The 16,151-nt window shown below is 34.2% G+C and overlaps 1 protein-coding gene across 3 annotated transcripts in view; it reads right to left on the reverse strand.

The window, feature by feature from the left end:
- FAR1 (fatty acyl-CoA reductase 1) overlaps positions 1–16,151 on the reverse strand; it is a 63,651-nt gene that overhangs the window by 17,439 nt on the left and 30,061 nt on the right. For 2 of the 3 annotated variants that reach the window (XM_036426364.1, XM_036426360.2), the window contains 7 exons: positions 15,916–16,091; positions 8,704–8,883; positions 4,856–5,033; positions 3,559–3,603; positions 3,319–3,437; positions 1,879–1,946; positions 209–380 (listed from right to left, as the gene is read on the reverse strand). In XM_036426364.1, the coding sequence (XP_036282257.1) occupies positions 209–380; positions 1,879–1,946; positions 3,319–3,437; positions 3,559–3,603; positions 4,856–5,033; positions 8,704–8,883; positions 15,916–16,091 (938 nt within the window). Of the gene's footprint in view, positions 1–208; positions 381–1,878; positions 1,947–3,309; positions 3,438–3,558; positions 3,604–4,855; positions 5,034–8,703; positions 8,884–15,915; positions 16,092–16,151 lie in introns of all 3 variants that reach the window. The other variant, XM_045577979.1, reaches the window with a different exon arrangement.

Here is a 16,151-nt window from a genome sequence, read left to right on the forward strand (position 1 = left end):
CTTATCATCAAAACTTCAGAATAAACCAGAGTGAATTACAACACTACCTTTGCTTTTCTGACAAAATCTTAATTTCAAGTCTTCTCTTTCATAAAAGGCCAATAAGCCTTATAAGCATAAACAAATATAGAGTTAATAGGCATTTTAGTGTAAGCAAGGATTGTTTAACAGTCAGAGGAACAGATAAGACAGAGCTAGTCACCATTACCTTGGGCTTCTTCCAGTCATCCTGAGGTAGATATCATACAGGAATGCTGGGGCCTTATGGCTTACAGCAATCCAGTAATGATATAAAAGGTGATTGGAGGTTAGATTTACATTGGGCCGTCTGAAGGCCTGTTCGAGAGGATTCCTCTTGAAAGTGGAAATTACATGGTATTCTGAGGAAGAAAAGTTGTGTAACAGCTTTGATAATAACCATGTAATGAAGTTTTGAAAAAAAAAAATCATGTTTTTTACAAAATAAAATATTTTACCAAAGATGTCAGAGTTCACTCATTTAAAAGACAAACTTTTCTACTCTCTAAAGTCGCTAAGAGAATATGAGTATTAGACTGTTGAACTCAAGTGGTTTTAAAACTGTCACTGTTTATTTAGATGAATTTTTGCTAAAATTTATTCTTAAAAATCCTTTTAAATGTTTTACTGATGTCAGTTTACAATGTCACTTTCTCTATTTCACCTCACAATAGCTTCTTTCTTTCTGTTCCTCTTTTCAGATTCTTATTATAGTACTAACTTAAAAAAGGAAAATCATCATTCTTTGCTTATGAATAATTAAGTTTCTTAAATTAACATACATCAACACCTTAAAACAACCCAAATTAACTTCTGCCATAATTTTAGTCTATGCAATATCAACACAATCAAATCCATAATCATCTATGTTAATACTTCAATGAAAATGTATATTGAGATATTCACTAAAAAATAATGTTCAACTTAATTTTTAAGGAACTTTGGAACATGAGAGATTACCAAAAAAAAGCCTCATATTTAAATGTTTTAAAAATTATTAAAAGATCTTTATTTAAATAATTATCATAAAATTAAAATCTCCCTAGATTTCTCCCCCCAACCCACCCCTCTGTGCTCTAATGGCCAATCTTTAAGTTGAAATAAAAATACCCTAGAAAAACCTTAGAATAAAGGACATAAAAGATTTACTTTAAAATCAAAATTGATTTACAAGGATAACAAAAAATTTTCAATTAAAGGTAAAATAAGACATATTACTAATTCAATGTAATAAATATATTTTAAATTTTAAAACAGAAACCAACAATTAAAAATTATTCTATTTCAATAGGCTTTAAAGTTATACATTCCCATTTTAGGGCAAGTAACATAGCATACACACTACCTGCTATGAATTTATAAATTTAAATAGATTAATTAATGGAAATTATTTTGGCAAACGTACCCATCCTACTTGCTAACTCCTTCATTTATTACTCTTTGGGCCACTAGCTATTTCCTAAGATATACCAACTCTTGTAGTTGGAAGTGTTATTTATTGCCTACGGACAGGCAACATCAGCACCAAGAGTGCCCATGACAGAAAAAGAAAGCTGTTTCCATGCCACAGGATCAAATAAGACTGCTGCAAACGGCAACAGAAAACCAGTAAGAGTCAGACAAGGGTGAGGCAGGGCAGGATTATACAGCAGGATATCTTTAAATTTGGGAAACACAATTAAGAACAAGGTAGTATTGGTAGATATTCTTAAGATGGCAATTAAAATGAGACTAAATAACAGCAGTTTATTGGAACTCAGTGGCCTTAATGTCTCATGGATTATTCTGACATTAAAACTCAGAATATTTTAAGTTCTTTAAGATTTATTCTAACTTTCAAAAACACAAGTAAAATCATACCAACTTCACCCCAGTGGAAAGGATTAGTGCTGCCTGTTGTGCAATTATACACCATGATGTTCCTTGGTCTGCAAAAACAAAGATCAAAGCAATGAAATATAAAAAGAGGCCAAACTTGTCCAATCTAAATCTTACATGATTTCAAGTAGGAAAAAATTATGGTACCTTTGCTATATTTTTAAATTATTCTTAAAAGATTTACCACTTTTCCCCCTTCCCTACCAATATTACTTTAAAAATACTGACTTTTTAAAAAAAAATTTCTCCCTTGTATGAGTAGAAGTGTGTTTTTAAATGCCCTAGCCCCATGGTCGGCAAATACTCAAGGGACCAAAGAGCCGCATGTGTCTGGCTCTTCCACAAAATACAATGGCCTGGGCGAGTCTATTTTGAAGAAGTGGCATTAGAAGTTGTTTAAGTTTAAAAAATTTGGCTCTCAAAAGAAATTTCAATCATTGTACTGTTGATATTTGGCTCTGTTGACTAATGAGTTTGCCGATCACTGCCCTCGCCGGCTTGGCTCAGTGGATGGAGTGTTGGCCTGTGGACCAAAGGGTCCTGGGTTCAATTCTGGTCAGGAGCATGTACTTCAGGTTCCTCCCCAGTCCGGGCCCTGGTTGGGGCTCGTGCGGAAGGCAACCAATTGATGGATTGGTTTTTCTCCTTTGGTGAGGATTAACAAAATAAATATTAAAAAAAACAACAACAAATAATCTCAGCTATTCCTATCTCCTTCCCATTTTCAGAAGCTCTAGTTGAAAATATTATGGACTGATTCCCTTTTACCAGAAACCATCTATTCCTATAATTATATCCCTTTCTGAAAACATAAAAAATACAAGCTTCAAAAATAACAGCAGTTTATCCATAAAACAAAAGTTAATGAAAAGCTCAAAGTTTAGGTGTTACTTATAATGCTACTACATTTTAAAAGGAGGCTCCATTAGTTGATTAAAGCTGCTCTAGTGTAAGATTTTTGATTTATATAAGCCATTCTCTATGAATTTTCACTCTTTATGCCAAGTTCATACCACACTTCAGTTTGGATTAAAAAAATTATTGGTTGGGGTGGGTTCATTGTTATTACCTAATTAACTTGCCCATCCTGTAGTTAGTACATGACAGTTCATGTTAACTCGTAATTACTGCTAACAGAACCACTTGCTATTATTGCCTGTAATAAGCCAATGTTTGCAGTTGGAAGTGATATACAGGGTGTCCCAAAAAAATGTATATGCACTTTAACAGCTGATAGCTCAATTTTGAAAATGAAATGTATTTTAATGAACAATGCCTTCCTAATTATTCAATGTATACATTTTTGGGGACACCCTATATATTGATATGGGAACGACAGGATTGAAGGATTATTAGTCAGTAGGTCTGTTTTCCCTTCTCAGTTACTATATATTTAACAAGCAACATTGTCACCTCATATACCTATTAACTCCGGAATACCAGGCTGCCGCAAGACTCGTGTTGACAACTACATCTACAGGAACAAGATCTGCAAGGGCATTGTTGGAAGCACGCATTGTTCGAAGAATTCCTTTCCCTGCCTTTGTTAAAATTAAAAACAACACCTTAAGATACGTAAATCAGAGTGCATATATACATATAAAGGTATACAGAAAACTAAAGAAGATATAGAATATTAAATAAATCAAAAGATTAACTTACCGCAATAAAGAGACCACTTGGTCCATTAAAGTTATCAATCCATCCCTAATACAAAAAATAAACAAAAGTAGGAAGCTTATAAATATTATGAGGCTAGGAATTTATTACATGAAATCTGCAACTCCACACATATATTTGGTAATTTCACTCTAAAAACTAAAAATTAAACTAGATTCATGTCAGACTATTTCTCCTCTTCCTAAATAGAAGCCATCTTTCTCTGGGATTGAAAATGGCTAAGTTAAGTATTTTCAAGGGGTTACCTATTCTTCCTTTAATTCTCTGCAAGAAGAATTTTATAAAAAAGGAGTTTATACCTGTCCAATATTTTTGTTAAACAAAGCCTGTTCAAGTTTGATTTTATGCAATTTACTGATACAGTACCTTGATTAGGGGAAATGGTAAATTATCCTCAAAATTACTAAATAAAACAGAGGAAAACAGAATTGTCAAAGCAACAAAAGACATTCACTTACTACCATTATATTGAGTAGAAACCTAGTTTTTTCCTAAATCAACTTGTCTAATAGTTTATATCTATGTTTGCTCTTACTCCAGAGATTCAGAAATACCATAATGCCTTCCTTTCCTATATTACCATAGAACTCTCTCATATCTTTCTTAGCTTGTGATCTGTATAAGGAAGAATCTACCTCTTAGAAGGCTTGCCTCTAATACTAAAAAGCCAATGAAATAAGATCCTGAATATTTTTATCACTATTCCCTTTACTTCTGCAATGAAAGCTAATCTATATACATAAAACACACTCCGAACTCCTCTGATCCCCGTAGGCCAGACCAAGGGACCCCATCTGCCAGAGGGACCCCACTTACTCTGTAAACACCAGGAAGGGACCATGGGAGGTTGGTTCCAGGGCATGTATGGCCCGTCTCACCCAATCCCGCCCCACAGGCCAACTTCGAATTAATTTCCTTTCAATGTGCACAAATCTGTGTACCAGGTCACTAGTCAGTAAATAATTTTAAAAGCCAACAAATATTGATGTGTTAAAAGTCCAAGCTCATCCATCACGTAGAAAAAATATGGGGCAAGATCTCCTTTGATTGAGTTAACATGAGAGTCCCAATTAAGATTTTTTAAATGTTTATCTGCATTCTTAAACAAACATTAAATTAAAAATAGAAGTACCAATAAATATGTCTCTTTTCTATGAATGGAAACAGCTCTGCCATATTAAGTCATATTCAGTGAATAGCATCTGCTCTTAAATCAAGCAACTGCCGATTATTTTAAAATTTTCAATTATAATTATTTAAAAGATGTCTAACAACTTACTGGAAAAGGTTCTTTCCAACTGGCACCAACAATTGATGGTCTTACAATTGCCACATTTAGCTTTGCTCCTTCTTGTTGTACAACATATTCTGCCAATGCTTTCGTGTATATGTATGTATTAGGTCTGTCTCCTATCAATTTGGGCGTGATATCATTTACTAAGCCATCGTCCATCCATCTGGTAAACAAAGAAAAGTATGCAGAAATCTTTTCAGATGTTTTACTATAAAATTAAATTAAAAATTGTATATTCAAACATATCTGTTGCTCTGACCCAAATGATTTGACAACTCTTACTAAAAATATGCAAGTTAGTCTTCCTTTCATTATACATCAAATACAAGTAGATATATCTTATACTCAATTTCTATATCCAAAAATATAGAGTTCTTTCATAAATCATATGGTAGGTATGAACTGATTTATGATCTTTTTTTTTTTCGTATTTTTTATTTTAGAGAACTCAGTGTGACTATTCATTCCAAAATACATCTGGACCCATGGGTTTTAAATTAGGAACTATATTTCACATTAGGAATTCCGAACACCGTAACATATCACTTATACACACTTGCAATGAATATACATTTACAATTAATAGAAAAGACCTAGTAATTTCAATATTACTGAAAACTGTATGCTCTCACTAATGAGACTAACAGAAATTAAGGTAAACAATAAAATAAAATGAATCAATGCTATAAAATTCAATTAGGGCATAATTTTCATCTGCAGCTAATATTTTTGGAACCTTCTTTGTGTTTTTCTGAGGTTTTTTTGTTTGTTTGTTGTTTTTTTATTCTCACCAGGGGGTATTTTTGTTTTGTTTTGTTTTGTTTTGTTTTAGAGCAGAAAGGAAAGTGGGAGAGAGAGAGAGAGAGAGAGAGAGAGATTGATCAGTTGCCTCTTGTACATGTCCCAACTGGGGAGTTGGCCAGGGACAGAACATGCAACACAGGTATGTACCCTGACCAAAAATCTAACCTAAGACTCTTCAGTGCATGGGAAAAAGTTCCAACCAACTCAGCCACAATGGCCAGGAAACTTTCTCAGTGGTTTACATGCCTCTAGGATGAAGTACAATATTTTGGCTGATACTTGTATTCATCATCCAGAAATTAGTACAGCTTAAAGATTTCCTACCATCTATCCCAAACAAGCCTGTCAAGAGGCGGGATCGTAGGAATTTGGCTGTTTTTTTATTTTGCTGCTCAGAAAACTTCCATTCCAGCTTCGTCCCTCTTTTGTGCTGGAATTATCCCTTCCCACTCACCCCTCCTTTTACACTTCACAGCTTTTCTGCTGTAGTCCAAAAGTAGCTAAGCAAGGCCTAATATGAAGTAGAAAGTCTACCTGGGAGCTGGTTCTAATAGTAATGTGGAAATTACAAACTCCAAGGGAGCAAAGGGGCTTTTCAATGTCATTTGCTTTCAGAAACAAGAACTTTCTATTCTCTCTAAGGCTTTGAATTGATTTCTTCTACCTCATAAAATAGTCTGATAAACTAATTTTTAAAAAGAAATGCCATTAAGTATGCTGCACTGTGGTTTAAAATTACTAATGTATTCCTGCCTTTGCCAGATGGCTCAGTTAGTTGGAGGGTCATCCCATACACCAAAAGGCTATGGGTTCGATTCCTGGTCAGGAATACCTAGGTTGTGGTTAGATCCCTGACAAGAGCACTTCAGGAAGGCAACTGATCAATTACTAAATCATTTCTTTTTCACATTGATGTTTCTCTCTCTCTCTCAAATCAATAAAAACATATCCTCAGGGAAATTAAAAGATTAAAGGGAAATGAAAAATTACTAATGAGTTCTGGAAAAGAAAAATATTCTTTGATTTTGAGTCTTATATGTTTTTAAAAATTAGTTGTGAATGGGTATAAAGCATGAATATTTTGTTTCTTTAGGGAGAACATGTTAAAAGGGTTTGAGGATTTGGGATGAGAGAAGTATTTTGCAGAGCTATCATTGTCCAAATAATTAAAAAATAAATAAATAATGGTAATTATTTATTGGAACAACTCAATTAGCAACCTACTATGAAATTCTAAAATTCCTACAACTTTCTCAGTGTATCTAAAGAAAAAGTCTACTCTGATAATCTGTAAAAGGAAGATTATATAGTACTGGGTGATAAGTATGGTCTTTTCCAGTATAAATATCTGATTCCAATGTTATATATTTGTTTTCAGATACTTTTCCCTTACTATCTATAATTCTACAAATACATAATTGTATATTCAGTGTACTGTCACACTCTATGATAGCCATACTAACTGATAAAGAAGTATAAATTAGAGATGATCAAGATAAATATTCTTTTGTATGTGGAAGTACTTTTAATGCATGAAGGGAAAAGAATACTAATAAAATTAAAGGGCAGTTGCTAATCAACTTAGAAAAACTCCAAAGTAGAGACAACTTTTGAAATATGGAAGAGATGTTGCTACATTAAAAGAAAAAAACAACAAACTGACTAAATGGAGGAGAGACTTTAGCCAGTAAAGCCTAATCACTAACGTGAATTTACAGATGCAATCCATGAATTATCTTAAAATTATCTGTTAGCCACATTTCTTTGTAAGCAAGGAAAGAAGATATAAAACTAGAAGGTTACATGCTCTTTTTTTTTCCGGCAACTTAAGTATTTGGATATACTAAATACTAATAAGAGAAAAAGTAAAAAGCTTCATTAACTCCCACTCAACTTTACCCAGAGATATTAACAACTTCTATCTACTGACCTATGAAGAAAATGAGGTAGATATTTAGGACCATCTAAGAAATAGTCATAAAACAAAACCAAGGAATTAGCCTAAGAATGTCTTAGTAAACTCACATGCTTATTAATTTCATTATAAACTGTCTGCTTCCCCATAGTGCTTAGCAGGGAAGCTTTAAAGAAAATGACCTATATGCTTATTTTAGGAGAAAACTTGGAGAAAGAGCTAAGAACACTCTCTATAGCACTCTTGGAGGAAAAAGAATTGGACTGAGAAAGCAGGAAATAATTAAGGAACTGAAAGTAACAGAATCTCTGGGAAGAAAGATCTAAGAGAAACAGATAAGAAAAGGGAAGTAAAAGACTACAGTAATATTATATGAGGATTAACAAATATGTGAAGATATGATGACTACTTGGAAGGTTTTTATAATTATAAAAGAAAAAATATTTTTGTTTTTGTTCTGATCCTGTGTTTCACCTGACAAGAAAGCACAGGCTGAACAAAGCAAATGAAACCTTGGCCATGGCATAAGTATACTTCCCTTAATCATATCCAAAATATCTACCATGTAATAGTTGTTGATAGGACCCTAGCCCTTAGAAAGATGACAAACAGTAACACTCAGAATATCAATTAAAGGACCATGACTCCTCTGACTCTCTAATAACTAAAGGTACCCCTGCAGACATACTCCATTGGTTCATAATAAAAAAGATAATATTTTAATAAATTAAAAACTACATAATAAAAAAGATAATATTTTAATAAATTAAAAACTTGCTAATGAATAGGTCCCTGTGGTTTCAGATACTTAATCACTAAGATGGAATCTCTGGAAAATAGAGGTCCTAATGAGTCTGTTCAAAGGCCTACTTCCAATCAACACACCTAATCAAAAGAGAAAGCTCCACATTACAACATTTAGATATAAATCTATACAAAAAAAACATAATAAATATGTAATAATTCGTTGAATAAAAAAAAAAAAAGATGTGTATGTAAAGGAGTGGAGAAAGAGAAACTGAAATTGACCAAGAGATGCATATAAATAAACTTGGATCCAAAGTCCAAAGTTTTAGGATCAAAGTAAATGTATATAAATTTCAAACAAACATACTCTAAAGAATCAATCAGTTTCTTGGGATCCACAGGGGGTGGATAGACTACTTCTTCAATATGCTTTCGATTGCAGTAAGCATATGCTGTTGACACATGCATGAACACTTCCAGATTCTTCATTTGTTGTGCAAGGAAAATAAGCTGCCGTGTAGCGATCACATTTAACTGAACAGCATCTCTGTAAAAGAAAAGGCAATAAAAAATTAGAAAGCTATGTCATTTATTTATTTGCTGAAATAAATCTTATTTCCATTAGAGAGAGATTGAGAAACAGTTTGTTGCTTTACAACTGATCCCTTAGCTCTGATTTTGTGTATTTTATTTCAATATAAAGTATATACATTCTATCAGTCATGTTTAAAAATAAATATTTTCTGATTATAAAATAAATCTAACTAGAACTTTTAAATAAAAGTACAAGTTAAAAATTTTAAATTACTCATAAATAAACATAAAATTATTTCTGCATCTCTGGCTTTTCAGGAGCCCTTTTTAAATCATGTTAGACTTCTTTTGCATCCTGACTTTTAAAAGTATACTATTTTATGATACGGATGTACCATAAGAATTAGAATTGTTAAGTAATTCTAAAATGCTAAAGCAGAGTCACTAATATGTTATATGTTAGTTCAATTGTACTAACATATAACCAAATAAGAATATGTTTGAGCGTCCTTAGCATATCATTAGAATATTACTCTTTGATTGGTTGAACAGATGACCTGACGACCAGACACTTAGCATATTAGGCTTTTATTATATAGGACTAGTACATATTTTACAATACACATGCAAGATCCAAAAGTGATCTATACATTCCCTTCTTAAAATTTATTAGAAATAATTCCACAAATACAAAAGTAAATATGAAGGGGAAAAAATCAATGAAGCATCATCTAGTAATAACTAGAGAGTCCAAATATTCACTAAGAACAAAATGATTTAATAAAGTAATCATTTTATCACAATGAAAGAATATAGCCATTAAAATAATTATGACAACTATAAAATATGGAAAAATCTAAGTGAATATTAAAAAAATACATACATTATGAAATGAAGCAAGATTAAGAACAAGACTCTGGAATAAGACCTGAGTTTAAATAGTAGCTTGGCCTACCTATCAGCTAGGATTAGGTGACCTGGTAAAGTCACTCAACCATTCAGGCCTCAGTTTTCTAACCTGTAAATGGGAATAATGATGGGATCTATCTGATAGGATTTGTATAAAATTAAATTACCGTATTTTCCGGCGTATAAGACGACTTTTGAAACAAAAAAAAAAACCTGCTCAGATTGGCCAGAATCAGAGAGGCGGTCTATTAAAAAAAGAACTGGTGTTGCCTCGGAAGTAGGGGGTAGTCTTATACAGCGAATATAGGCCTAAACCTATGTTTTAACTGTAAAATTAGGGGGGTCGTCTTATACACCAGAAAATATGGAATAAATAGCTTATGAATATTTAGCATTATTCCTAATACAGTCCCAAACAACCATTCAATAAATATTATTTAAGGTAATAAGATGGTGGATAGTTTTCGCTTTCCGTCAAAATATTTGTTTACAGCTTAATATCTCAGTGGGAAAATATTTGAAATACCAGTAATACTGTGATAAAACTGGAATGGTAATATATTGTAGGTGATACTGTATGTGATATAACTTTTGGACACCAGGATCCAAAAGAGACTAGGACCGAGTACCAGAAATTATAGAAATGATAGTTATTTATCTAGTTAACATACTAAAATTAACTTAGAGAAAAAAATTTGTTCTAACCCAAACTTTTCAAACAGAAAATTAAAAATCTTTAAATTTTCTATACTAAATAAACATCACATAAGTTATGCTATATCAGCCGAAACCGGTTTGGCTCAATGGATAGAGCGTCTGCCTGCAGACTGAGATGTCCCGGGTTTGATTCCAGTCAAGGGCATGTACCTTGGTTGTAGGCACATCCCCAGTAGGGGGTGTGCAAGAGACAGCTGACCGATATTTCTCTCTCATCGATGTTTCTAACTCTCTCTCTCTCTCCCTTCTTCTCTGTAAAAAAATCAATGAAATATATATATTTTTTTAAATTATGCTATATCAACAAAGAATATCACCATACTATGAAAATTATAATTATTTAAAAATTAGAAATAGGAAAGTTATTTCTAAGTAAAATAGAAATTCTAAGTTTACATTTTATGTAAAACAATATATGTCCAATGATAGACTGCAAGAAATTTTTTTTAAAAAATAAAAAGTTTTGAGTACTTTCTAAAATTCTTACATTTTCAGTATTTAAGAAAAAAAATCTAACCTTTTTAAGGGGCCAGGATTGTCACAGAATCTGGCCCACTGGACTGCAAAGCAGTGATTTGATGTCTATCGCATTTGTAAAAACAATGTTTTGGAAGAGGTATACAGAGAACATTCTGTTACAGGTTCCCAAGAACCGGACAAGAAGTTCTGGGTCACCAGGAACAAGAAATAATTCATGAAAGGTAAAAACCCCTGTGCCTTATTTTTTTTCTCTTAATTTAATGATATCCAAGAGCCTATCAAATATATTATATTAGAAGGAAATTTTTTAAAAGTGAACTAATTGGGTTGGGGTCTTACAATCATGAGTGTATCTTTTTCTTCCTTATCTCAACTTAGGGCGGGGAATCTGTTCAAATGGAAATCCGGCAGAAAAGACCTTTCACAGAGAAGGTACTGTACTATCCACTAGACTGTAAAGCAATGGGCCCTTTTCTTTTGCATTTGCAAAACAATAGGTGTAAGGATAGTAATGTTTTGGAAGCAGAACACAAAGGATATTCTGTTACAGGCTCCTGAGGATGGTGACAGAGTTTCTGGGTCACTGAAAATAAGGAATAGCTTGAGAGAGGAAACACTTCTGTGCCTTTCTACTCCTCCTCCGCCCATCTGCACCTGAAAGCCCAAACCTGAAGGCATTTTGTGTCAACATAATGTATCTTAGTATCACTGCCAGGCTAGTAACCTCACTCTATTTTACCACCAACCAATTTCTACTCCATTGAAATTCAGGCTAAGACCCTGACGTGTTAGATCAGAAAGCATTTAGTACTAAACAAAAATAATGCTGTCATTATATTTTGGTTATCTGGATTCATAAGTGCATACTAAATAAGAGTGACTTTGAAGTAGGCATGGGGGGAATGAACAAATCTTTGTATTTATGGTCCATTATGAATATATGTAGACACAGAAACCACTTTTTTTTTTTTAAAGAAAAAAATTTTTGAGCTTCCAGTACATTTTCTTGATCACCTTGTCTTCTTAGACAAGTTGGGTTGTTCAAAACCTTTGCTGATAATACTCTTGACTGTAAACCAAAGATCTCACACTTGGCATGACAGACACCTGAGAGCTTATTTAAAAATGCAGATTGTGCCCAGCCAGGTATAGCTCAGCAATTGAGCAATGAGGAACCAAGAGGTCACTGGTTTGATTCCCGGTCAGGGCATATGCCTATGTTGTGGGTTCTATCCCCTACTGGAGATGCACAGGAGGCAACCAGCCTTTGATGATTCTCTCTCATCATTGATGTTTCTCTCTCTCTCCCTCTCACTTCCTCTAAAATCAATTATTTTGTAAAATGCAGATTGCTGGACCTCATCCTCAAACACTTGTTAATACCTGAAGTGAAGCCTGTGCAACTGTATTTTAAATAAGTTCCCCTCGCCCTCACCAGTTTGGCTCATAGATAAAGTATCTGCCTGCGTTCCAGGTTCAGTTCTGGTCAAGGGCATGTACTGTGGCTGCAGGATCTTCCCTGGCCTAAGCCCTGGTGGAGGTTCATGCAGGAGGCAACCAATCAATGTGTCTTTTCCTCTCTGTCTTTCCTTCTCTCTTCCACTCTCTGAAAATCAACAGAAAAAATGTCCTCAAGTGAGGATAAAATCAATCAATCAATAAATTCCCCTTGTCCCCACCTCTGAGAAAACACTATCTAGATGAGACCTCACTATTGCTGATTTTTAAAAAACTTAATGAAGCTATACATAAACACAGAAGTCTATGGACCAATGAATCAGTTTTACGGTAGGGGACCCAGACACCTATAATTTAAATCACATCCAAGGCTCTAGCTAAAAATGAGGAGTCCTGGGTATTTTCCCAAAATTAGACGTATGTACAGTCAAAAACTGTGCCCTTTAACAAATCTTCCAAAAGTTCTTGAAATTTGGAATACATTCTAAAGTTTAAGATTCTAAAGTTTAAGAATCAATACTCTTAGATGCAAGTTTCTCGATCTTTTCTAACAATCAATCTCTACTTCCACTTCTTTCTGAACACCTATTACAACCCTTAATGTATACTTTACAGTAACCCCTAATTTTCTATCTATATTATGGTTCTTTAAGCATATTCTTACTCCTTTATTAGATTGTATGGACTTTGCAAATAGGATCTGTGGGTAATTTATCTTGGACTCCCCCAAAATATTGAGTACAATATGCCAATTTTTATTTGTGGGTTAACCTAAAAAGTGGTTATAAAGAGCAATTGTTTTGTAAGTAGTTATTATATGCCAATCCACAGTGTTTTAGAATGTCTGGCCCAAATCTAATGTTGTAGTATCATCATTAAAATTGCTTCATAGAAAATAATGATTTCAATGATGAGGCGCTTTGGTCAGCAAACCTACATGCCTTGACAAGGAAGAAAAGAACAATAAATTTTCTTATTCACTTATCTACCCCATCCTCTGTGGTATCTCTAGTAGAAGAAGAAAGAATACTAATGAAAATATTTCCCTCCCATTAATGGTAGCCTTGCTTACCCCCAGGGAACAGAAAGAAAGAAGGTACCCTGAAAGTACTGCACTCTGATGAGTTTCACCCCAACTAATGTTGCCTGTTCAATGAGGACTATACATACCACAATTACCTAGTATTTATGTACTTTTTCTTGAAAACATTTTCTTACAGCTGTGTGAACTCTTTCTTTTGGTTATGAAAAAAGTAAAAAATAATAAAAGCTAGAACTGTGGGGGGAAATATCTGTTAGATTTAACTATTTCATACTAAAAAACCGACCTGTAATTACACTATTCAAATATAACTGGCAAGTATCAAAAGGCATACCTATAAATACACATATACATACATACATACATACATACATACATGCTTTTTGAAAATATGATTATACAATCTATACATAAAACCCTAATACATAAATAGACTGAACAACAGAACAACCAAACAATCAGTTGTTATGATGTGCGCTGACCACCAACGGGGATGGCGGAGCAGGTGAGCAGGGGCACCAGTCACTGTCATTGGGGTGAGCCTCTGGTGGTTACTGAAAATTTTTTGCTCTCACAAGCTGTGGTCCCTCCAGGCACTTGCACCTGCTGTTGGCACCAGCCCTGCTTGTACCCAGTGCTGTTACCAAAGCTGCCGCTCACACCTACTGCCAGCGCCCAGTGATGACCCCGATCGCTGCCAGCCCCAATCACTCCTCCACCTCCCCCTGCTCCTAAGGGGTGATCAGGGCCAGCTGCCACTTCTCAGACCCGCTGCTGGCGCCAGCACTGTTTGCACCCATAGCCGGTGCTGAAGCCACTGCTGGTGCCCAGCTCTGCACCGTAGGCAGGTGCGAGCAACAGGTGCTGGCCCCAATCGCCCCTGAGGGCTTCTCAACCTCCCCCTACTCCTGAGAGGTGATCAGGGCAGCAGCTTCTGCTCCCACCCGCTGATGGCACTGGCCCCACTCACACCAGCGCCAATCACTCAGGGCCATCCAACGCTGAGTGAGTGGGAGCAGCAGCAGCAGGAATGGGGCTACCAGCAGACTGGACTGTGAGCCTCGGCAAGAGGGGCCAAGGAAGGGCACAGAGCATGGGCCAAGACCTGCCCCTGTGCCCACCACAGCCTCAAGGCCCACATTTCTTTTCAAGGTGTACAAATTTGTACACTGGGCCTGTAGTAGTTCTAATAAGATTTCTTTTGTCACTTTCAATCATGAACACCTAACAGCTGCATAAAAAGAACTAAAAAGTAAATAATAAATTATAATCACTAAATAATAAACAATAAAGTCAAGATTAGAATTAAAGTAAGTAATTCCAAAGCTCATCAGCTTTCTATTACATAATGCTGCCTCAGCTTCCTCAAGTATAAAATAGATGTACCCATACTACTACACTGGGTAACATTAGCATAGAGTAAAATAATGGATAAGAAAATACCCTGAAAACTATAAAGCACTATTACAGAAATATAAGGGACTATTTAAAGTGCCATCACCTGGGATATAAGCAAAACACATTGTAATGCTTTGGCACTGAACTGTCATATTATATAATGTTGATTAAGGTTTATACTTCTATGTTAAAGACAATATGAAGGATAACCTCTATTTAATTCATCATAATTTAATTAAAAACATTTTAAGAAAAAAGCCTTCAAGTAATTGTGAAACCTACAGAAGCCTGCACCAATTTAACAGGCATAAGAACATACAATTAGATTAATATTAACATTAAAACTGTATTTTTGAACATACCATCAAAAAGAACACTTTGAATTAAATAGCACTGTTTGAAATTCACATTAGTTCATTTTAATAAAAATTAGTGAACATTTAGAATTTTTTTAATTGAAACAAGCATCTTATAGTAAGTCCAAGTAATTTTTTAAATTAACATTATGTCCAATGTACCCTGTCCCTAACACTACTAACAAAGTTTTAAAACAAAAATAAAAGGCATGACTTAAATTTATAAGCTAATTTATCTTATTCTACAAACATGAGCCTAATTGCTTTAAATTTTCAGATGAATATATGTGCGTAGAAAAATAAAGCTGCTCGGGTATAGGCTTCTGAAAGAATGGAGGTAAGAGGAAACAAACACTATTAGTTGTTAAAACTAACACTCCTACCAAAGGTGAACATTTCTTCTTCAGTAATTACACTATCCTAATATAACTCCTATGTCTTACCTTTCCCCTGTCCTATATTAAGATACATGGCAACTTCTAATAAATATACACTAGCTATCCAACCTTTTTAAACTGCTAACACAAAAAAGGAAATTCTTTTTTCTCTCTCACTATGTAGGACACTGAAAGCTACAAGTAACAGTTTCAAATCATTTTCAAAACAATTTGACTGAAAAGTAGAATTCAAATTAGATCTTTTAACCATGCTTAAGTTCAAATATCAGATAAATATTTTTACTTACCTTAAATTTTCATTAAACCTTACTGTAGCTGCACAGTGAAATATAATATTGGTAGAATCTATGATGATCTCTTTATCTTCTTCACTTAGAGCCAGTTTTGGTTGGGTAAGTTCACTGTTGATTGCTACAATTTTCTCCTTAAAATCTGGATTTTCATCTCTCAATCTGTCAAAAAGCTATCAAAGGGGAAAAATATAGTTTAGGGCAGCACTTTTCAACTTTCTAAAACACATGAT

Source organism: Pipistrellus kuhlii, unplaced genomic scaffold (assembly GCF_014108245.1).
Source record: "Pipistrellus kuhlii isolate mPipKuh1 unplaced genomic scaffold, mPipKuh1.p scaffold_m20_p_9, whole genome shotgun sequence".
In the NCBI taxonomy this organism is placed as follows: Eukaryota; Metazoa; Chordata; class Mammalia; order Chiroptera; family Vespertilionidae; genus Pipistrellus; species Pipistrellus kuhlii.